The sequence below is a fragment of the Saccostrea cucullata genome, unplaced genomic scaffold (genome assembly GCF_032062105.1).
Source record: "Saccostrea cucullata isolate Sc308-1 unplaced genomic scaffold, CSIRO_AGI_Scuc_v1 ctg9590, whole genome shotgun sequence".
Classification (NCBI taxonomy): Eukaryota; Metazoa; Mollusca; class Bivalvia; order Ostreida; family Ostreidae; genus Saccostrea; species Saccostrea cuccullata.
The window spans coordinates 1-24,490 of NW_026924741.1; the positions used below are offsets into that span (position 1 = coordinate 1).

The following is a 24,490-nucleotide window of genomic DNA, read 5'->3' on the forward strand; positions in this document are numbered from 1 at the left end:
ATTTTTGGAATGTATACTTTTTGTTGGTTAATTGTGTGACTTTGCCTTACTTAAAGACAACATTCGTTGAGGTGAGCTCTGTAATCTCTGATTACCTATGTTTTATGTCTGTTTTATTTATGAAAGGCCTTGGTATTTTTAAATTTATTATAATGACTAGCAAAATTACAGAAAAATAAACTTAGTATCAGTAGAATGACGTAATTTTTTTTCTAAAAAATGTTAAGTCCAAAAGCTCTCATGAATCTATCTTTCTTGAACCTGAAGTGAATAAGTATGAAAAACTACAGGCACAAAACACTCCATTTATGCCCATTGAAATCCGTTCAGTCAACCTATTTGTTTAGTTAAGCATTTGGCTAATGCCTCCACGATATTCAAAATATTTATGCAATTATAAATTCGAGATAAGTTTTTATTTCTTTTGGAAAAATTACAGATATACATTTATAAATTTATATCTTCAATTTAAATAGCTTGGGTACTGCATACATTGTGTAATCCAAGTGCTGTAAAGTTTATATTTTATGAAACTGTAAATTTTATAATTTATGAAATTCTTCTTTTGCCCTTTAGTGAAATGCCTGAGGCAGGAAATGTTGATAAAGAATGGATATCAAGTCTTGCACAACTGTAGATTTGTGCAGGAAATGTATTATGATAAAGACTCAGTTCTGTCAAAAGCCAAAAACAAAGTTGTGTCTGAGTTGGGAGTTTGTCAGTCCCCAATATATAGAGGCCACAGAAGTCTATCAGGTTTTCCCCTTCTGACATTTTTAGTTTGGTTGCATATATTTTCCTGGTTTTAAATTTTTTTCTTTTTCTTTTTTCTTGCATGGATTTGTTCGTGTATTTTAAGGTTTACTGGGTTATTTTTCTCATTACCTTATCAGGGTATTTTATTTTATTTTTTTTTTGAATCAGGAATTCTGAATTTATTTATAAAGTATGGTATTAATTTTGTGTTTTCCATTTCATGTTATATAAATTAAAGATTTTCTTGTGAATTGTTTATTACATAGAAGTATTAAGTTTTATTCTTTTTTAACAAAAGTATACTGACATACATGTATTCTTAAATAGAATACTTTCAATACTTTATAGATCATTTTTTCTTGTCCCTGTTACATAGACTGTAGATGTACTATTGGACATAACAAAAATTGTCCATATTTCAGTGAGGATCAAATGCAGAGACTTGGTTAAGAAGATAGCTATTTATAGACACAGACTAGCAGTAAGTCATTTAGTATTTGCTTTCATTCATACAAAATAATTAATGTAATAAATCATAAGTTAGTACAAATTTTAACCATTGAAAGATAAAACTTTTCATTTTAGGTACAGCTACCGGACAAGATAGTTATATACGAGCTGTACTCGGACGATGCCGCTGATATGCACTACAAAGTCAAGGAGAAGATTAACAAGAAGTTTGAGTGTAATCTCCTTGTGGTTTGTTCCCAAAACATCATTCTTTGTCAGGTAAGCTGAAATAAAAACCTTGTAGATAAATTTTGTAATTCTGAATACAATATTATCTTAAATTCATTTTCTAAATATTCTCATAACTACATAATTTTGATTGAAGCACCATTTGCTAAATAGAATCACAAGCTTTGATTTTTTTTTTTTTTTTTGTAAATAAATGTTGAGACTCTTGATTAACAGTCCTCTTATAAGTTTATTTTCATGTTCTTGCAATTTTATGTCTACCATGCAGCCACTTTGCTATATGATGTAAAATATGAAAGTTACAGTTTAGAAAGCATGCAGTATGTTCCTAAGTGTGCAGTCAAAATCAAAGACGTACAGAGCGTGTCTTAACATTTAATTGATTTATATAGATGTAGGATTTTGTAATATTGTTCTATATTTGAATAGGACAAGCGACTGCAGTGCTACTCCTTCCAAGGAATCAAGGAGCGGGAATGGCTGATGGAGTCCCTGATTCGCTACATCAAGGTCATTGGGGGTCCCTCAGGTCGCGAGGGGCTCCTGGTGGGCCTGAAGAATGGGCAGGTACGTGTCACGCCCAATCACCCGCTGGGCAGCGAGGCTCTTCTGGTTGGCCTGAAGAATGGTCAGGTGGGTGCTTGACCTTTGACCTTCACCTCCACAAGGTCATCCTTGCACCACCTTTTCCTTAAAGGCCAACCTGAATATTTGTCATCTGTCAGTTTGTTCTGTTTATGTCTTTGTATATTCCTGCACTATTGTTTAGTTTCTTATAAAATTTCAGAATCTTAATTCAACACTTGTACTGATATACATATACTTTTGGTAATGGTTCTGTTATGTTGTGGGGAGGGGATCTTAATGTCTCTTTTTCTCATTTCGACATACTTTCAGGAATTTTGATAAAGTTTTGAATATACATATACTGTGCATATAGCTCTAATTGCAGTTCAAGATAACATGAAGTATAAAATTAGATTAAGAATTTTAACAATTATGCCTTGAAAATTCATTGAAACAAATAATTTTTTTTCTTTTTGTGATGATAGATTATGAAGATCTTTGTGGACAATGCTTTTCCCATCATGCTCCTGAAGCAGAGTACCTCGGTCCGTTGTCTGGACGTCAGTGCCTCGCGAACAAAGCTGGCTGTGGTGGACGAACACAACACGTGTCTGGTGTATGACATCAACACTAAGGATCTATTGTTCCAGGTATATACTGTACAGCGGGTAAATAGTGAAGTAAAATTTTAATTATTTGGGATTTGAGAAGCTGCATTTAAACAATTGATTTTGCATTTTAAATAAAGTTGAAAGTTTGAAAATTTTCAATAAATGTTTCATCTCTTGCATGATGATTATCATTTTCTGAATTATTTAGCTATGATTTATATTTAACTGCAATTTTTTTGTACATTTACATGTATTTTGCTAAATTTAGTGACATTGATTTTGTTAACATAAGAAAAATTTGAAATTCAATTGTTTCTTGAAAGCAATATTTCAATTTCATGTATTTCAAAAACTTAAGTTTTAATATGAATCTGTTGATAGATAAGTAGTACTTATTGATTTAATATTTTTGGCTTTCTTTCTACAGGAACCGAATGCTAACAGTGTAGCCTGGAATACACACTATGAAGACATGCTCTGTTTTTCTGGGAATGGGTTACTCAACATCAAGGCCAGCAATTTCCCAGTTCATGTTCAGAAGCTTCAAGTAAGGGTCGACTTTGGAGTTTGTGTGGAATCTTATAAAGAAATGATACAAATTTATGTAGAAAGACTATCTTACATTCACTAATTTGTATTTAATCCTAATTTTTTTTTCTTTGGTTTATTAGGAGGTAAGAGTGATTTATGATTGTTCAGTTTTTTTTTGTACTTTGTTGACATGTTTGATTAGTTCTTAGCTCTGCAAAGCCAAAGGCTCAAGTGAGCTTTTCTGATTAAAATGGTCCATATGTCTGACTGTCTGTATTTATTTACATTTAGTGTATATGTGTATACTATGAGCATATTCAGTATAGTTTAAGCTTGGGCCATTAAAGAAAATATTTCATATTGATTATTTGCAAACTAATTAGTGTTTTTTCAATCATTTGACTTACTTTGGTTCCAAAAAAGGTGTTTCCTTTACATAAATTTATCTGGTAAAGGGGTAGGGGGAGAGTGCTTGGCTAAGTGTTTTTGCCCATGGGCCTCTTGTTCCAAGTTGCTGCACTCTTTGCTGCACTCTTTGCAAAGCTGAATATCTTTAAATTCTTAAGGGATAGAAGGTATTGCTGTGAAAAATGGTCATGGTTACAGCTGTATATCAACTTAGATTTAGATGGGATTTTTTTCACTTAACACAGTGTACATTTATTAATATGTACTTGAAAAAAAAGATACATCCATAAAAAAAAGTGAACACAGTTGTACACGCATGTACATTTACATTCATGAAATTATTGCTGTTATTGTTTGTTTGCTATAACATGTACTTGGCCCTTTTGGTTTAATTAAACTGAATGATGGTTTCAGTATAAAATAGAATAAGGATGACAGCATATTCATAATTTAGTTTGTAGGGCTGACATAAATCTGTACTTTACTTACTAATTTTCTATATGACACTAGAATTAAAATTTACATTGTGTGTTTTTATGACGGGGTTTTATAGGTTTCATTGGATCTAAGATTTTGATCTAACAATGTATATTGTGTTTACAGGGTTTTGTGGTGGGCTTCAGTGGATCTAAGATTTTCTGTCTCCACATCTACTCCATGTCCTCAGTGGATGTTCCACAGTCAGCCTCCATGTACCAGTACCTAGAAAAGAAACTCTTCAAGTAAGTACAGACATCCAACACATTGTTAAGTCTTGTTTATAAGAAATTTCTATCCAGATATTTGCATAGAAAGGGGTAGGGGACATTATTTTTTGTAAAGAAAATGGTTTCCAAGTAATGTGTTTGGGTAAATTTCATCCTAATATTGCCTCCAACAGTGGGACAATTAACTTTTCTTTAACACAACTGTTCATGGGAAAATTCAAAAGGAAAGAAATTGAAAGTGTAATAGGGCAAAATAAATATGATAGAAAGTACTAGCCCTTTATAGGGTATTTGCAAAGGATATCTTGATTGGTGTAATAACAAAGTGTGCTGATTGTATTCTGCTCCTAACATAACCATTGATGTTCTTTAAAAAAGTTAAATGATAACAAAGCAAAAGACTTGAAATATATAAGCTCACTGAACCCTTTAATTTGTAGGGATGCTTACAAGGTAGCCTGTTTGGGGGTGACAGACGGGGACTGGGAAGTTCTAGCCCATGAGGCTCTTGAGGGGTTGGACTTCGATACAGCGAAGAAAGCCTTCATAAGAATCAAGGATCTCCGCTATCTGGAACTCATCCACTCTATAGAGGTCTGTATTCTCTTTGGTTACAGTGATTGGAAATGTTAGGTGTGTTCAACTGAGGAGAAAAGAGTAAAAAAATGGATAAATCTGAATAAAGTAATAATATTAGAGCAGTATTTAAAAAAGAATTTTATTTGATTTCAGGAGAGGAAAAAGAGAGGTGAAAATGACAACATGATCTTCCTTGGAGATGTGTACAGTTACCAAGGGAAATTCAACGAGGCCGCCAAACTGTACAAAAAAGCCGGAGGAGAACAGAAGGCCATGAATATGTATACAGACCTCAGGATGTTTGACCAAGCCAAGGTTTAATAAACAGTTATATACAGAATTCTTAAAATGTTTTCATGATAAATTGCAAATTACATTTTAAATAAAATTATTAAACATGTGCTCATTTTACAATAAAAAGTTTGCACTGATGTTAGAATATCAAGATATTTGTCACTGACCAGGAGTACTGAGTCAATTGGAATATCTTTATTTAGGATTCAGATATTAAGTAACTAAGCTGTAATTTTCAGGAATACATTGGCTCGGGAGACCCTCTGGATAAGAAGATGTTGATTACTAAGCAGGCTGACTGGGCCAAGAGTAGTAATGAACCAAAGGCAGCTGCTGAAATGTACATCTCTGCTGGGGAGTACTGTAAGGCCATCGACATTGTAGGGGAACACGGATGGGCTGACATGTAAGATTCATATTAATTGCAAAGAAGGGTTTGGTCCAAATGAAACATGTATTTATTTACATGGACATACAGTGGACCTTCAGATATCCGGATGCTTCAGTATCCGGACGATTTTTCATCGGAATAGAATTTTTTAATGTTACTTTGAATTGTTTAACTGGTGATTCAGGTATATGGACACTTCACATATCCGGACAAATTGACTGGGAACCAAAGCGTCCGGATAAATGAGGGTCCACTGTATATGCATGCTTCTGCATTTGTAAACCATTTTGGTATTATGAACAAGAATTTGGATTTGTTATTTTATTATCTAGGTCATGTAGAGTTCTGAATGTTCCTGTGACTAAAACAAAAATGATATATATTTGAAAATTGACCTATTTACAGGATGATAGACCTGGCCCGTAAGCTAGACAAGGCTGACCGTGAAGCTCTGAGTCGAGCCGCCATGCACTTGACTAAGATGGAGCAGTACCCCTTCGCTGCTGAAGTGTACAGTAAAATGGGAGATATTAAAGCTCTCATCAACCTTCATGTGGAGGCCAAGCACTGGGAAGATGTATGAATAACTTTCACTTGATTTCTTGTTAAAAATAAAATTTTACCCCCCAAAGTCTTGTAGTATGCACTGTTTGGCTGTTCGGTGTACTGTAGATTCCTTATTTTTCGCGAGTACTTATTATCGTGAATGGGCTCTTTAACGGCAAATTGCGAGAATAACAATTCGCGAATGGACAGTTGATAAGAGATTTTACATAGATTTCAGCATCATAAAAATAAAGGCGAGTAATTTTATTTCACGTGTGGCGCTTCTCGCGAAATTTCGCGATAATTAATTTCACGCGTATATTTAGGAATCTACAGTAATTTGAATAAAGGCATGTCAACATCTACTGCAAGGCCAAGCTCTTGATAGTTTTGTGATAAGTAGTGATAATTTAAAATAGATATCCCTTTTAATAATGACTGTATCTCTGTGGCAGGCCTTCACTCTGGCTGAAAAACACCCTGAGTACAAGGAGGAGGTTTACGTACCGTACGCTCAATGGCTCGCCGAGAACGACAAGTTTGATGATGCTCAAGAGGGTGAATATTCTAAACTAATTCTGTTAAAATGTCTGATTTTTTTTTAACAAGAGACATAAATTTAAGGGAAGGGAGTTGAAATGTTCTTTTTTTTGTAGCATTCCATAAGGCTGGTCTGCAGGGGGAGGCAGTCAAGGTCCTGGAACAGCTAACACACAATGCTGTTATTGAGAGTCGCTTCAATGATGCCGGGTACTATTTCTGGAAACTCTCCATGCAGTGTCTGGATATAGCAAGAGGTGGGTGACCTAACAAGAGCAACATCACTTAAGATTTTTTTCCATGATGCTTTTCATTGTTTTTTTTTTGTATTTTTGTAATATAATATAAAACTACCTTTCTGAAAATCTGAGTTGTTTTTGCCTGTTTTCAGAAGAAGAAGATGGTTTGTATTTGTATTCAGGGTTATTTTGTTGCTTCAGTGGCTAACATTAAAATATTCTTGATATGTGAAAAAAATTAGAAGTTCATTGTCCCTAGTCCAGCTATAAGTCTTTGAAAAACAAGGGTTTGTTATAGTGCCAGTCTTTTTTACTGTGGAATTTATGTCAGTATTTTTCAGAAGTTTTATTTTCAAGAATTTACAATCTCATCAAAAATCGTAATGGAAATCTTCAACAAGACATTCAGCTTCTTAAAAATTGAAAAATATTTCCCACAAACTCTAAATTTTTAGTTATCCTCAAATTTTGGCCACCACAGATTAAAATGATTCCACAATACCTATGTAACAGCCAGAAAGTCCATTTTTAGGAGTTTCAAGAAATAGATATCGCTGAATTCCAATTTTTTGAGCTAATATGGACGGTTATCATGGTGAGTTAAAAATTGTTTGCAAATTTGTCAGCCCTTCTGTAAAAGATATAGTTCTAAGCATGATTGGGAGATTGAAATGGTTGTATATGCTTAGAAATGCTAAAAAGATGCTAATAGCTGGTGGAAAATGAAACTAGCATGAAAGATTTACAAGAGCTTTAGTTGATACCCCTTAAAATGAGAAAAAGAATTTGATATTACATGTATTAGAGAGCTACAAATCTATGTTTAGTATGATGTATATTGAGTATATTGAGTATTAAGAAGAAGAGTTGTATGTTTTAGTTCTTGCACATGTACATATGTCTGATCTTTCAAAATTTCTGCTTTATACAGAGAACAGTGGTATGAATAATTGTAAACTTGCACCCTTTCATTTTATACCACACAATTATGATTGGAGTGTCATTCAGATTTATTATTGTTGACCCACACTACTAAGTCAGAAACGTACTGACATTCCCATTTTTTACTGACAAACTTAGAAAATTACTGACAATGTGCTGTCTTTACTGAAAAACTTAGACAATTACTGACCTTTTTACTGCCGGTACTGATAAACTTAGAAAAGTGCTGACAATCTTAGTCGGTGCTGATAAACTTAGACAATTACTGACCCGTTTACTGTCCCAGCTGAAAAACTTAGACAAGTGCTGACATTTACTGATAATTACTGTCCCTATTGTTCTCGCTCTCGGGGAGGCTGGTGTCTTCTAGCTATTCCCACTTTTTCTCAGTTCCATCTATTCCCACTTGCAAATAACAATTTATAGATGTTTATATTTACCTATATTTTATACATTTAAAGACAGAAAATAATGAATACATCTTTGAGAAAATATAATTTATTTCGGATTTTTGAAGTAATAAAAAGATCTTACAAGAAATCGCAACTTCATACCTAAATTTAAGAACATAGTTAATTATTTGATTACACAAAATTCCACCTACTCCCACGTGAATTTTCACCTTTTTCTACCTGATTTTCAGAAAGTGGGAATAGCTTGCATAAACCGGGAGGCTGCAGTGGTGTGAAAATGACTGTGTGTTATACTTTGCATTTAAAAACAGTCTTATTATTTTGATGAAAAAAAAAATCCCAGGCAGTTATCATTTTTTAATCTAAATATAATTGATATCTGTAAAATAATTCAGAATATGATTTGAAATTAACTATGAGTAAATCAAGTTTAAATTCATGTGTTGAATATATCTATCCCTGTTCAATTAAAGTATAAAATTAATTAATCATCAAGTTAGTTTTCATCTATTTATTTCTTTGCAGACAGATATCTGATTTAATGTTGAGCCCCCCCCCCCCCCCCTGTTTTCACGATTGGAAAGTTGTATCAATTTTCTTTTCACAAACAGGACAGATGTCTCTTGTTAAAAAAGGAAATAATTACTGATCTTTATTAGGTAATTCAGTTTCCTTATGTTCTAGGACATCTGTACAAGTCATATAATTATATACCCCTGTTTAAGATTTCCGGTTTCATTTGCTCATACGGGAGTTCCCCTATTGAAGAGTACAGTGTTCCATATATAAACTTGTACTATGTCTTGTTAATTTTGTCACTTAAAACATTATTTCTAAATGAATGGTTGGTTGATCGATTACGCAGGGTTCATAAGTACCCAATGTCTGTAAGTCCGAGACTGATAGATAATTATCATACTAGTAATAAAAATTAATGTACTAGCAATTATAGTAATCTTACGGAAAATATTTATATTTATTAGGTCAGCGGTAAGACTAATATTAGCAGTAGCACCACTCTCAAATATTTTTCTTCTCTCTCTCTCTCTCTCTCCCTCCCCCCCCCCTCTCTCTCTCTCTTAGAGATACAAACAGTATTGACACTTTAAGTTACTTAAATACTTGACAAGTGCCCCGTTTATTCACATTGCCGAGGGGGTTAGATCACTATTTAGTTTTTAAACTTAATCTTTAAGTATTTTTTAATCATGATTCAATTTTAACAAATTTAAAATATTACATGTTTCGTACCTTCTATTTTCCCCCTGTAGCTATCGGTGAATTGGAATTAATTTAATTTTATGTGCTGAAAATAAATTTCATCTCATTAAAGTAGGTAGGCGTAGGGTGTTATGATGTTAACATAATAATAAGACAGAATGCGGACTTGTCTAGTAAAATATTTTACGAAGTAGTGAAAATTGGAAGTCATTAGTCCGTCGAACCAGTGCTCACAAATATTTATTTCGAACCCTCTAGCATACATGTATAAGCCCCTCCCCCCCATCCCCCTCTATGCACACACGTTACATGAAAAAAAAATATCCAGTATACCGGTACTTGAATATAATTTATAAAAATGTGTAAGTTTTTTGAATGATGCAAATTTCTTTGTCCATTTGATCAATTTATACCCATCCCGTAGTCATTATTAATTTGATTCAGGTTTCATTAACATCTTTCCTTTTCATAAGATTAAGGTTATTCGTTAACTGTAGGTTCCCACTATCTTCCGTGACGAGTTACCACTCATCACTCTCTCTCTCTCCCTCCTCTCTCTCTCCAAAAAAATCAATCAATTGTATCGACCCAGGCAAAGTTTAAAATATATGTAGAGTTATAAACTCCGGCTGATTTTTTTTTTTACTGTCATAATACTGCTGCATATAAATTGTGTTTGAATTATAATTATTCTTATTTACTGATAAAAAGTTAAGGAAATATACTATGAACTATTTTTATTTGATTGATAATGAAACAAATTCCTCACTCCACTGTCCCACACACTAACACGACTTAACAAAAAATATAAGGAACCAGTAATTTTTACAAAACTTTGGATGTAATGTACCCCTTCTCATATATTTATTTTTGCTTAAATCCTTAAACACTTTGTGCCTTTCCCCGGTTGGTTTTTACATTAATCTTCTTTTTCATTAATCGTTAATTTTATCTTACCCCGGTATATTAAAAAAATTATTTATTTAATCTAAGAAAAGGTTGAAGGATTGTAGATTGCATATTTGTATTACGTATGTTTTGGTGTCGAATTTCTCAAATTCAAACTGCTTGAAGAAGAGTCTACCTGTCGCCATAATGTTGCATAACTAACTTCCAGTGAAATCCGGCGCGTGTTCTTCTGTATAATACAGCAGTGACACCTATTGTTTTCTTTACCGGCTACCGTACACACTCGGATCGCCTCAGGCGATTTCTTCGACACACAGGTGCTTCACAGAGTTTCCGATTGTATGTTGAATGATTATGTAATTCGGCTGGATACCAGCTAAACAACTTGAATAATTTTGGACGAATAAAAAGCACAGTGTTACTGTAAAATCATGATACTGGTTTCAATACCGAACAAAGCTATGAAACGTCGATTTATTAAGTTAATTAAATTTATTAATTTTTTGTACCTAAACAGAGAAAAAGGAGTACAAACTTAAACACGACAGTATTAATTGTGTGTTCTACTTTAATAAAATAAGTAAGTACATGTACATGTTCATCTTCTTCATTTAGTTCGCACGTGCCCCACCCCCCATTTTAATTTGAAAAGACAAAAAGAAACTAAATCCATGTGAACGTCTACCGATACTCTAATTGAAAAGAACATTGATGTTAATTTCTATCAAAGTTTTGTTTCAGGAGTATGCATAGACAAAAGATGATTATACAAAATGTTATAGTTTTTCATGTATTTGAATTAAAATAACACTTTCAGGTGGGGATCCAGAAAATCCAGATTCGAAAATCAGCTAAAAGATGTACTGTACATTATTTCAAAAGAATAATTTGGACAGTAACTAAATCAATAAATGTCAAAGGATCAATGATCAATGCAGGCCCGTAGCCCCCCTCCCCCTGCCCAATGAATAAACTAAAAAGTCTTCTTTTTTTTTAGATTTAAATCCCCCGTCTGTCTTTTAACTTTGGTTTCTTCTTGCAAATGCTTGGATTCGGGTATGTTTAACTGCACAAAAACAAATATAAGGGGCCTCCACATACTTAAAAATTTTTACATAATATGAAAACTATAACAAGCGCCTTTCCTCAAAAGGGAGCACCCACGGCCTCTCCGCGCGCTATGAGTTTATCAAAATTATTCAAACTAATTTGAATAAATTAAATTAAAATTGAATAAAACACATCTAACCTAACAGTTTAATTCTTTAAATTAATATTAAAGAAAGTCAGGGAGTCAACGTTAATTAAGAAAATATTATAAAATGCATGTCATGTAATAAAATTGTTTTATTATAAAAAGGGAAAGACCTCTGTAAAATTTCTCACTAAAATTTCTCACTACTAAAGGAAGATTTTTATTTTCTTTAATTGCTTAAAATATCTTTTTGAAGATTTTGAAATTTTTTGAAATTTTTTTATTCCTTCTCTTGAAAATATTTTTTTTTTACAAATCAATTTTCTATAAATAGATCAAAGAAGCATTTTTTTTCAAAGATATCATCTGGACATAGTTAAAAATTATATATAAAAAAAAATACTAGTAAATGAAATAATAATCTATGTTAAAATAAAAAAAATCAATTTCACACCACTGCAGCCTCCCCGAGAGCGAGATCAATAGGGACAGTAATTATCAGTAAATGTCAGCACTTGTCTAAGTTTTTCAGCTGGGACAGTAAACGGGTCAGTAATTGTCTAAGTTTTTCAGCACCGACTAAGATTGTCAGCACTTTTCTAAGTTTATCAGTACCGACAGTAAAAAGGTCAGTAATTGTCTAAGTTTTACAGTAACGACAGCACATTGTCAGTAATTTTCTAAGTTTGTCAGTAAAAAATGGGAATGTCAGTACGTTTTTGACTTAGTAGTGCCATGGGTTGAAATTTTATTCATGCAGAAACACCCCCACCCCCAAAGATTCGATGAAAAAATGACAAATATGCTCCCTGCACAGAACCTGACCTAATTAAGTTTTAGTTTTCTGATAACATGTAACACGAATTTTAGTCTGATTTTACTTTGTGTGCTTGCTGTGATATAAATTTTTTTTTGTTTTTTAATAAAATGTTAATTAACGGGGGTACAAAAAAGTATATTGAGTGTTCTTATCCTTTTTTGTTGTTACACTGTTTATGATATTGTAATACTTGGTATCTTGAAGTGTGAATATTGACAAAAATTATGTTATTGTTTAACTTGTAACTTCTGATCTTCTGAATATTTTTTGACCTGTAAAGTTTTTACTGCTCTGGAGCATGAATTAAGTAGCTTAACTGGGATCATATTTATTGTGAGCTCTGCACTCTATATTATCATCCTTTTTTCCACCTTAATTTCATCAGTTTTATCTTGGCTCCTTTTGTAGAGGATTCAGAGAAACGAGAAGAAATGTTTGCCAAGTTCCAAGACTATCAGAGGAAGGCTGACATGTATTACGCCTACCATTCCATTCAAAGATATACAGTAAGTCTAGCATTCTAGAGAGAAGCAAGTTTAGATTTAACTCTGTAGCTTTGTTTTAAATGTCTTGAAATACAATTTGCAAGCATGCACATGTATTTGTTTAGAAAAGGGTATCTCTTTCAGGATCCCCAAAAATCTTTGTACATTATTGCACTATTATTTAATGAATAGGTTTTTTTGATATCCCATAGTCCTTGCATTCAATATGATATGTGTTGTTTCATGTCAGTACTAGTAATCACTTGAATTGAATGTGTCTGTTTCAGGATGAGCCTTTCACATCACATCTACCAGAAGCCCTGTTTAACATTTCTCGATATCTGCTTCATATGATCCAGAGTGGAATACCACACGGAATCTCTAAAGTGTATCCTTCGTTTAATTGATTTGGTTTTAATACAGTACATTTAACTTTGGTTAAAGATCCATGTGCTACTTTAAAATATGAATGCCTTTCAATTTATTTCTTCTTATTTAAAATAACTTAAACAGACTTCAGAAGAAATTTACAAGTCCATACAGTTCTGGTACATTGCAAGCAAAAATATTTCAAAGAATGAAATTTTTTCAGTTAGAACCATTTTGAACTATAGAAATCAGTAAAGAAATTGCTCATTTTTGAATATTCCTTAATTGAGTGTTAAGAGGGACACTATATGCATTAGCCAAGCAGAGTAAGAACCTGGGAGCCTTTAAGTTGGCTCGTTACGCCTATGAGAAGTTACAGACACTGAGGATACCCAGTAGATTCCAGGAGGCTGTAGATCTAGGTAGTGTGATGATCCGATCCAAGGCATTCCAAGACTCCGAGGTATTGTACATGTGTATAAATTGGACAATGGCTAATTTTATGTTTTATGTATCGTTAATAAGTATGATGCATTTTCAATTTGAAAGTTTTTTTTTTTTGTTTAAATCTGAATTTGGTTGTTGTTTTGATTTAGGAGCTCCTTCCCATGTGTTACCGCTGTTCCACCACAAACCCTCTTCTGAACAATGGAGGAAACTGCTGTGTCAACTGTAGACAACCATTTGTCCACTCTTTTGTCTCATTTGGTGAGGTTTTTTTTTTTTATAACTTAATTTCTTTTACACTTAAAAGCAATATTTTTGTTAAATTGAAAAAAAATGAAATTGAAAATAAGCGAATAGGGAAACGGAAATCTGCGCGACAGATTTATTTTTAAAATGTGATGAAAAAGATGCATTTCTGCAAAATTTAATAAAGATAGTCTTTGCTTAATGAAGACTTAATACATGTTTATCTGTTGTTTTACAGAGGTGCTGCCGCTGGTGGAGTTTGTGTTAGACAGCAGTCTGACGGACGAGGAGGCCGTACAGATCCTGGACCTGTCTATACCCAAACAGAAGAAAGAGGATCGAGGCTGGAAGGAGGGGCGCATCGGACGTATCCTTAATATCACAATGATAAAGTCATGCTGAGTCAAACTGACATTAGATTTATGCAGTTTAAGAGAGATATGTTCCAAGATATGCTCAGGATCTTTTGTCTGAGAGTAATAAAATTTATGAATTACATATCAAAGATAAATTCAAGAGAAGTTCATGAGAGAATTTTAAATTTGTTTTCCTGTTCCAAGGATAATTTTTGCATTTTTAGGTCACCTGAGTAACTCGGGTGACCTATTGCTATCCGTTTTCGTCTGTCGTCGTCAGTCGTCCATCGTGCGTCGTGTGTTAACATTTGGACATTTTCAGCTTCTTCTCTGAAACCACTGAACCAATGTCAACCAAATTTGCTATACAGCATCTATGGGTGAAGGGAAACAAAAATTGTGAATTTCATGATCCCTGCCCCCCTGGGGCCTGAGGGGTGGGGCCAAAACCTCTAAAATTATTGCAATCTTTAAAAATCTTCTTCTTTACTCCTGGATACCAAGCAGGCAAACTGTTGGCATGAATGTAATGAGCATTGAGTCTTCTACCAAAATTGTGAAATTCATGGCCCCAGGGTCAGGGGTTCTAGTGCTAGGACGGGGCTATATAGATTATATAGTGAAAATGCATTATTTCTTTGAAAATCTTCTTCTCTGCTCCTGGGTATTAAATAAACTAACTGAGTACATAGTTATGATGAGCAAGAGTGCCTCTTCCAGATTTATGAATTTTATGGCCCCAGGGTCAGGGGTTCTGGTGTTAGGGCGGGGCTCTATTGATTATATAGTGAAAATGCATTTATTCTTTGAAAATCTTCTTCTCTGCTTCTGGATATCAAATAAACTAACTAAGCACATAGTTATAATGAGTAAGAGAGCCTTTTCCAAAATTGTGAATTTTATGGCCCCAGGTTCAGGGGTTCTGGTGTTAGGGCGGGGCTCTATTGATTATATAGTGAAAATGCATTTATTCTTTGAAAATCTTCTTCTCTACTTCTGGGTATTAAATAAACTAATTAAGTACATAGTTATGATAGGCAAGAGAGCCTTTTCCAAAATTGTGAATTTCATGGCCCCAGGGTCAGGGGTTCTAGTGCTAGGGCGGGGCTCTATAGAATATATAGTGAAAATGCATTAATTCTTTGAAAATCTTCTTCTCTGCTTCTGGGTATTAAAAAAACTAAGTAAGTACATAGTTATGATTAGGCCATTCCAAGTTTTTTCTATGTTTAGCGTCCGCGTGCGCCTTGGTTTTTGACACCCAGTATCAGAAAAAACAAACAAAATCAGAAGACCTGATATTGATTATTCTGGTCGAAATCTTTGAATTCTATCATGTCCTGTTAAAATCTGTCTACAATTTTTCATATTTGGTATATTTTGAGCATTTAGTACATGGATTTTGCTAAAGTGTAGATCTAGAAAGGAGAAAAAATATTTTTTTGAAATCAAACCCTTTGAGAGACGTTACTTTTATGACTATAAAGTCTGTGTTTTCTTTTTTGGTCTGTGTGTTTTTTGCGAATAGGTAGGTAGGTTTTTGAAAGATGGGTGGACGCTAAACATAGAAAAAACTTGGAATGGCCTTAGCAAGAGTGCCTTTTCCAAAATTGTGAATTTTATGGCCCCAGGATTAGGGGTTCTGGTGTTAGGGCGGGGCTCTATTGATTATATAGTAAAAATACATTAATTCTTTGAAAATATTTTCCTTTGCTTCTTGGTTTTATGCCAATGATCCAAGTACATGTATATATATTTCTGATAAAGAAAGGTGCATCTTGCAAAGTGTTTTTTTTTATGCCCCCTGGGTCAGAAGGGGGGGGGGTACATAGTCTGAAAATAAATTAATGCTTTGAAATCTGCTCTTTGGTATTAATCAACCATTTTATGATAAAATTTGCAAAATTTTTAAATATGTGGCCCCAGGTCAGTGGTTCCTTTGGGGTGAGGTGCACAACTGGGTATAAAGTGGAAGTGCATTTTCTCTTTGTTACGCTGATCTACCTCTGGGTATTAAGTAAATAGAGTAAGAATGCTAAGTTAATAATTATGATAAGCAATGGTGCCTCTTTCAAAATTGTGAATTGTGAATTTCATGGCCTCTGGTTTAAAACGCGAACCAAATTTAATTGTTTGAAAGTTGTTACAATATACTCAGGTGACCTATAAGGCCCGTGGGCCTCTTGTATATATTTCTATATCCGTGTATAAGTGTGATGAATTTGGCCCATACATGAGTTAAAGTAGGAGGTAGTAGTTTCCCTTAACTGGCTCTAAGATGCCCAGACTCTGAGTTTAGGTCAGGCTCAGGATGATGAACCCGAGGATGAGGACCCATTCTCAGCCAAACTCATGACCTTTGATGTAAGTAAGAGGGGGATTTATAGTGCAAATAGGAATTTGATAGTAAAAGTTTTTTGGGGTTGTTTCTGTCTTTTAAATTCAGTATTGTTTTATGCACTCTATTCATTTAATGGAAATTAAGTTTGTATTACATTTTACTATTTACAGCAAGAAGAAACAGAATTCCGTCCCGTGGTTGTAACAAAATCTGTTCTACAAACTTTATCTAGATCAGAGGTTTACATTCTTAAGTGGCCTAAACCACTGAGATACCAGTTCTTCAGATCCCTACTGCCTGATGTCACTATAACTCAGTGTCCTAAGTGTAATAAGGTAATATATTACATTTCTTAGTGTAAAATGTAAAATCATTACATGGTTTGCATGCAGCAAACATACTAAGGTCTTAGGTCAAAACTTTCAAATTTGCTAAAGTATAATGTATTGCCAGTATTTGATCACTGTTACTCTTTGTCCCAAGTGTAATAAGAAGTTATACTAAAGAATTTTTTTATGGGAAATGCAGTGTAGTTTAATTAGGGCCCCGCAAGGATTTGCGGGTGCCCTATAGTAATCACTCTGTCTGTCCGTCCGTCTGTCTGTCTGTCTGTCTGTCTGTCTGTCTGTCCGTCTGTCACTCTTCCGTCCACAAATTTTCTGTTTTTTTCTAATAACTTTTTTTAGGGTTGCCCAATCAAGTTTAAATTTGGTATGGTAGTTTAATAGGCAGAAATACATATTTTGATGCTAAGTTTGATTCTCTATGTCTTCTAGTTTGGAGCTGGGGTGGTGGGGTAGATTCCTTAACTATGCATAAGAATGAACGGGCAACTTTTTTTATGGTTGCCCAATTAAGATCAAATTTGGTACGGTAGTTCAGTAGGCAAAAATACATATTTTGATGCTAAGTTTGGTTCTCTGTGTCCCTTGTTTTGGAGCTGGGGTGGTGGGGTAGATTCCTTAACTTTATATAAGAATGCATTGGCAAAGAGAGATAACTGCTGAAGATGTTCCCATTCAGTAAACTGAATACTACTAGGAGTCCCATGGGATTAATTAGCTTTCCTCCTGAAGAAAATCCAGAGCATTATCTTTATCTGTCACATTGAGATTAATTACCACCTCTGTCTGCAAATGAAGTTTGTTTTGAAGTTAAATCAATTTGGAATGCTATGAACACTCTGAAATGTGGATTTAGATATAAATTTTTATTATTTATTTTTGTTTGATAGTTATGATTTCATTGGATCCTAAAAAAAGAAATAGATTAAAGAAGATTTTTTGATTTACCAGGGTACTTTTTTTCACTTTTTTCCTTTTTTTTTTTTAAAATATATTAATTCAAGAATGTTTTTAATTTTTAATGTAGTTGTATAAAAACCCCATTCTATCATTAATACTGAAAAAGTTCTTATTGTAACTTTAGAAGAAAATGATGAGAGAGGTACAATTAATCCCTTGGGATTAATTATCTAGCCTGCTGCAGAAAATTTAGTAGGCTTCTCTTTATCTGTCACTTTAAGATTAATGAAAACCTTTATCTGCAACTGCTGTTTGTTTGAAGTTAAGGCCAAGCCTTCATGATATTTGCATTCATTGAAGGCTTGCATTTTATATAACACAAGATTCATAATTGTTTAAATATAAATTCAATGTTAAGTTGTTCTTTACTGCCTAATGTAAATACAAGAATATTATTTTCAGGTTTTTGAATATTCAGGAATTATGTTGAAATTTTAAGAATACAGTTGCTGTTGCTTTTTCTTTGTACATTTATTAATCATTCTGTAAGCTGCACCCTTTTAATTCTACCCCATGGCGGGGCCCTTGCTGACTGGTCAGTTTTCTAGTTAATTTAATCATCATTACACTGCCAAAAAATATTTTGAAACCTACAAAAAAAAGAAAATTCAGCAGTTTTTTATTCACTCTCATAGAGATTATTTTGTTGTTATCATTCAGTAAATGTGATTATTTGTTCTATTTTCAGTTGTTCCACACTGATGACTTTGAACTCCAGTATCTACAGAAAGGTCACTGCCCATTCTGTAGGAGCACCTTAGAGGACTGAAAAATTAAGGAGCAAAAAAGGAATTAGAACCCATTTTACAATGAGGAAGAAAAGCTAGTGATCACGAATCATGATCTAAACCAAGAAAGAAAACTCGGATACAAAGTCCTAGTGAAAGTCCTGCCTAAAATATAGTGTATGCATCTCTCAGAATCTCTTGTTCAACTTCAGTGGGGGGAAGTCCTTCATATTTCCTCTCGGCAAATCCTGTGATGCTGTTTTGTTAATGTCTTTATTTTGGGTAAATCCATCTTTAAACTGATAATTGTATTTAAGTGTGATGAAAGGATTTTGTAATTTATATTTTTGTAAGTTCACTGTTGAAAAGAAGAACATTCTCAGTAATTTATTTACACTGAAAGATTAATGTTGTATAATGATGATATGACCAATAAAAAAATATTAAATATTTAAGATTTATCAAAATTTATCCACGTATGTTCGGAGGATGTCCTAAATGAATGAAAGGTATATGTAGAAAGTTGCCTATCAAAGGATGAGTTAGACCAATGCTTAATTTAAAATCAATTTTGAAAGGGGCAAGTGGGAGGGGGTTGAAGTGATGGATTGGAATGATTAATTTTTTTTCAAAATTAAATACCCATTAATTTTTTAAAGTAAATTGTAATGTTTTGAAGTTACTTTTTTAGAAGAAATATTGAAGTGATTTATTAATACAAAGTTAGAAGTATTTAGCAAGCATAGCTCATTTTCTGACCCTGATTTTTAAAAAGGGAAGGGGGGGGGGGGGTTCCAGTCTAATGTATTCGAGGATCTTTTTAATTCACTTGCCTGCTGTTTAGGGACAATATTTTCAAATAAAGCAAAGAAGATGGGTGAATAAAGGGGACAAATGTTTATTATGTGACCAAATTAAAATTCAGTTATAACAAAATATTCTTTGATATTTCATTAAAAATTAATGAATGCTTCAGGTCAAATGTCCACAAATCGCAACAATCTCTCAAAGATTGAAATTAGTCATCTTTGAAATTTCATATACCAGAGAGGGGAAAATGATAATTTCTTTATACTCCAACTATTTTTCCATATAAAAGGGTCTTCGCTTCATTTTCTTCAAAAATTATATTCAAGGTATGCTTAAGATGTACAAAAACATTAAACAATCTCCCAATATACTTTAAAAATACTTTTTATGACACAGCATTTATATCTTTCACAAAAATATTGGAAATCCATTTAGTCAAGGGCCATTTCTCAAACATGATTGAAATGCTTTTTTTGTTCTGAGTGGTATGGCATATTGATATTGGTAAAAATGCTAGTCTTGAAGGTTAACTAAGGATTGCTTAGGTTCATTCCCCAAGAATACTACATTTAGAAAAATAAGGATTATGATTTTTGCAGAAAGAAATTTTCGCAGAAAAGTTTAATTTCTTATAAATATCGTACCTTTCGATGATAAAAACTTACAATTACTTTTATACATTTGAGGCTATAAGCATTTTGCAATCCTTGTTCGCCCACCTTCTTTAAAAAGTAAATCAAAAAGTAAAAATATTCGTATTCATTTGTATTGCATATTGTAGAATTCATGAAGAAAGTTCAAAATCTGAGATCATGGCTACTTGGCAGATGACCACATGTCCCCCACGGGACTAGATCTATAATGTCCAGTTATGACCTATGTGAGATAAGACTAAAGTACACACCAAATTATTGACCAGTGATAGTGTAAACAATATATATAGTATACATATATAGAATACTAAAATGTATAGGTACATGTATGCCGAAATATTCTTGCTATTTTTGCTGTGTCTCAATCTTGGTAAGTTTATTTGAAGTTGTTTTTATTTTTACGAATGCTTTTTCGCTTTATTTGGTTCATTCTTAAATCATAACGGGAAGAGGTCATTTTTTAATCCAGTACAGAATGACCAGTCTCGTACACCAACCCAGGAGGCGGTATTCGTGACCGCTCTATACGACATAGGTCGTGAACATTGGACACACTTTCGGCGAAGTTTCGACGAATACCTATCTTATTTCAGTAATGTCCTGGGTTTGAATGTAAAAATGATCATCTATTCTGACGAATCGGTTCAAAAATTTGTCTTGAACGAAAGAAAAAATCTACATCAGAAAACACAGATCTATGCACTACCATTCACTGATTTAGAGTTCTATCGGTACCGACAGCATATTGGAAATGTTCTTGTCTCCCCTGAGTTCCGAGATTCCAACGAAATGCTTAACCACCCAGAAGCTTTTTCAGTGAAATATTTAATCCTGATGAACAACAAAGTTTCTTTTTTGTCAGATGCTGTACGAAAAAATCCCTTTAACAGCACACATTTCTTTTGGATTGACGCTGGGTATGGACATGGTGATAACCTTACCCAGTGGAAGAACTTTCTACCTAGAGTTCTTTTAAACAAACACAACAAGATTACATATATTGAATTGAACGATCCAGTGTTATATAAAGATATCAATGAACCTCATAAAGTTCAAATGTCGCCTGCTTTTTGTGGCGGGTTTTTTGGAGGGGATGCGGCGGCCATTTTGAAATATGAAAAACTCTACAAGAAAACTTTTCGAAAACTCCTCACGGAAAACATAGTGGACGATGATCAGAATGTGGCATTTCAGTGTTACGTAGAGAATCCTAATCTGTTTGCAAATATTCGTGGACACTGGTTTGATGCCTTTAAATTGTTTTCATAATAGCTGAGAGAGAGAGAGAGAGTAACAACGTTGTGAAATACACTATATTTGTCAGGGGCGGATCCAGCAATTTTTGAAAGGGGGGGGGGTCCAGGGTTGTGTCCCTCTAACCCCCCCCCCCCGCCTTACACACTCTCAGGCAAAGATACACACACACATGTATGGAAAAATATAAGATTGTGGAAAATAATATCTTTGTTCTACGTCCTTTTTTCTTTGAAAAGGTACCCCCAGTCCGTATAAAAAAATTAACACATTTAAAAAAAATACTGAAGCCTTAAAATTGAATGGATTTGCAGCATTTCCGAAGAGTAAAATAAATTTTCTTAAAGAATTTGAAAATCCTTTTTGGGTTGGGTAAAATGAATTAAATTTTAGTTCCTTCAGAAGATTTATTTTTAAAAAAAACGGCACCTTCTTAATTGTATATAGCCAATACAGTCAAATTAAGATCGCGGGAATCTAATATCAAACTTAACCTCGCATGTTACATATCATATATTAGATATATAAAAATAAGTAGAATATTTTCTACCATTCACTCATAAAAAGTAATAGTGAAGGTGAATGGAAAAACTAAATGTGTGAGAATCTATCTGTTTCAGTTAGACGTACAAATACTTATTCTCGGGAAACGTTTTATCCCCCTTCTTTCTCTCTTTTTCTTCACTTGGCATAAAATAAAGGGGGGGGGGGGGTTCCAACCCCCGGAACCCCCCCTCTGGATCCGCTAATGTTTGTACATATGGAGGAAAAGGTGGCTCGCATGATTTTCATTCAATTTCCTTTACACATATTATAATATTTTTTTTTAAGAACCCTCTCTACACTGCACACTAAAGAATTCTGATTATATGGTATTTTTCTGCAGTTAGAGTGATCTATACCATTAGATCTTAATAGCCATTCTCTGTAACCACTTCAACTTCGTTGCCACGCATGGTCACCGATTTTGATGAAACTTCACCTATGCTTAGTACTTGACACCAGAAACAAATATCAAACAAAATTTCGTTGCTAAGTGTCTTGGTTGCTATGGCAACAGCCGGAAAAGTTTGAAAAATCGAGATTTTCAGCCATTTTAAATCTTGGCTGTGGCTTAATAAAAACTAGAAAAAGCAAACAAACCATTCTCACAAAAACATGACACCTTGATGTCACTTATACTGTAAAGAAACTGTTTAGAATATATCTCTAAATAAGTGGTAACCAAGGGTACATTTGGAATACATTTAAATTGCTGAAATATGCTGAAAAATACTCCGTATTCACTAATGGTAGGTGTTACATGCTCAAACTCAATCAACGACTTAAGAAAAACAATGAAAATGTTTGACCTTAAGTATATAAGTATAAGCAATATTTTTCTATAAATAATTTTCATGGTTGCCATGGTAACACAGTGTAACCATGCAAAACCAGTAACTAAAATTGGGTTAATGCTACTGTCTTGAGGAAAAACTTGAAAATTCAAGACTGGCAAATATGCATCCTTAGGACCCTGCAACACCAAAACCATAAGAAAAATTGGGTATAATTGCTACTTTGCAGTGTTACCATGGAAACAAAGTACCAGTGCTTAAAAGTGAATTATTTTTCGCTGCATTAAGAATTAAATTGCCATATAATCAAGAAACAAATTAAAGGACTCAGCTTGAATAATACTTATCTGTTAGAACTGAAGTTGAATATCATATATTGATAAAATTCGATGAAGAAAACAACACTGTTGCTATGGTTACCAAGAAGGGAAAATGTTCGATTTTGTGAACTTTATATCAATATTAAACCCTGTGTGCCAACTTCTTGCATCCACTTCGAGATTGGATGATAGTCAAAATTAAAAGTCAGGTTAGCTGTTAATAAATATCAATCATAAAAGTTTTGGGAATCTACATTTAAGGGTACGTATCCAAGGAAAGAAAATATTTTTCAGGTTTTTAAGCATATATTTTCTGCTTATTTCCATAGCAACGCTCTATTTAAAGAATCTAATCTGAATTTTTTCAAATGGGAAAACTTGGAACACACCAACATCTTTAAAAATTGATGATTAGTTATGAGGAAATGTGCTTTTTTAAAAAGATAGGATCAGATTTAAAAATACAGAGTGTTACTTTGAAGGCTCTCTGTGGTATAAAAACCTTGGCAACCATTTCCAACCAAAATGAAATATCATATTTTGTTCTTGGTATATGTTTCAAGGCTCTTTTTTCTATTAATTGGTCACATTTCATCCTATAATTGCTTTTTATTTTTACGTGTATGACTTTATAAAATTCAATGAATATTTTTTTTTACTTTTGAATACTTTGTTACCATAGTAACGTATGTAATAGTTCATTTACCAAACATGTTTATCATGCATTTGAGACTTGTGACCTTCAACTTTTGGAAACAGTCATTGCCAATTGTTTGCTTTGCCGCAAATGTTAACATGGGGCTCTAAACATGTTAAAAAATGCCATTTTTCGAACTTTAAGACACGTTGCCATGGTAACTATAAAACATAGCAACCAATTTTTGCCTGATTACAGCTTAGGGTATCAATGACTTTTATCTGAGAGAGTTTGGAGAAATTCTGAGACTATGCATGCCACAGCTCCTATATAAAATTTCAAGTCATTACAGAGAATGGCTCTTAATTCTAAAAAATAGAAATTAACAATATATTACTCAATTTGTAATCATTTCAGGTATTCTCTACATTTTAAGTGGTCAGGATGAATTAATTGAACATATTATTTCCATGCATTTTCCCTATGGAAGTAAACAACCGTGATTTCTATTCACTGCTACAATGTTGTCTTTGGACATTTTCCCGTGGTAAATGCCAAGCACCATACACTGAAAATTAAACAGATAAGCTCAATATTGACTCCTTTATACAATATATTTTTCTCAATGTCCAAAAAACATTTTGCACTGGTGTAGAGAGGGTCCTTAAAGGTCAGAAAAGCACCTTCTTTGAATGAGAGTTATCTTTCTTTTCTCATATTGTCAAAAAGTGCCTGATATCCCCGATATTAAATTGTCAAACCTAAATCTATTATAAAATCAGAGTGACTTATTCTAAAAGAGATACTAATCCAGTAATTGAGTACCACATGCAGT

At 33.4% G+C, this 24,490-nt stretch overlaps 2 protein-coding genes across 2 annotated transcripts; both read left to right on the plus strand.

The window, feature by feature from the left end:
• The first annotated feature begins 528 nt into the window (after positions 1-528).
• Positions 529-19,046, plus strand: LOC134267203 (intraflagellar transport protein 122 homolog). Its single transcript, XM_062749424.1, has 21 exons — positions 529-756; positions 1,179-1,237; positions 1,342-1,485; positions 1,885-2,022; positions 2,508-2,672; positions 3,061-3,180; positions 4,176-4,294; positions 4,720-4,873; positions 5,012-5,173; positions 5,392-5,558; positions 5,949-6,120; positions 6,545-6,647; positions 6,746-6,886; positions 12,777-12,874; positions 13,141-13,241; positions 13,520-13,685; positions 13,819-13,930; positions 14,154-14,282; positions 16,550-16,635; positions 16,783-16,947; positions 18,605-19,046. The coding sequence occupies exons 1-21, from the start codon at positions 552-554 to the stop codon at positions 18,683-18,685; spliced, it is 2,787 nt and encodes a 928-aa protein (XP_062605408.1). The 5' UTR covers positions 529-551; the 3' UTR covers positions 18,686-19,046.
• A 1,269-nt stretch (positions 19,047-20,315) lies between these two features.
• Positions 20,316-21,376, plus strand: LOC134267201 (protein HtrL-like). The gene is made up of 2 exons (XM_062749423.1): positions 20,316-20,334; positions 20,577-21,376. Exons 1-2 carry the CDS (start codon positions 20,316-20,318, stop codon positions 21,374-21,376), a joined length of 819 nt encoding a protein of 272 aa, XP_062605407.1.
• Positions 21,377-24,490: the final 3,114 nt, after the last annotated feature.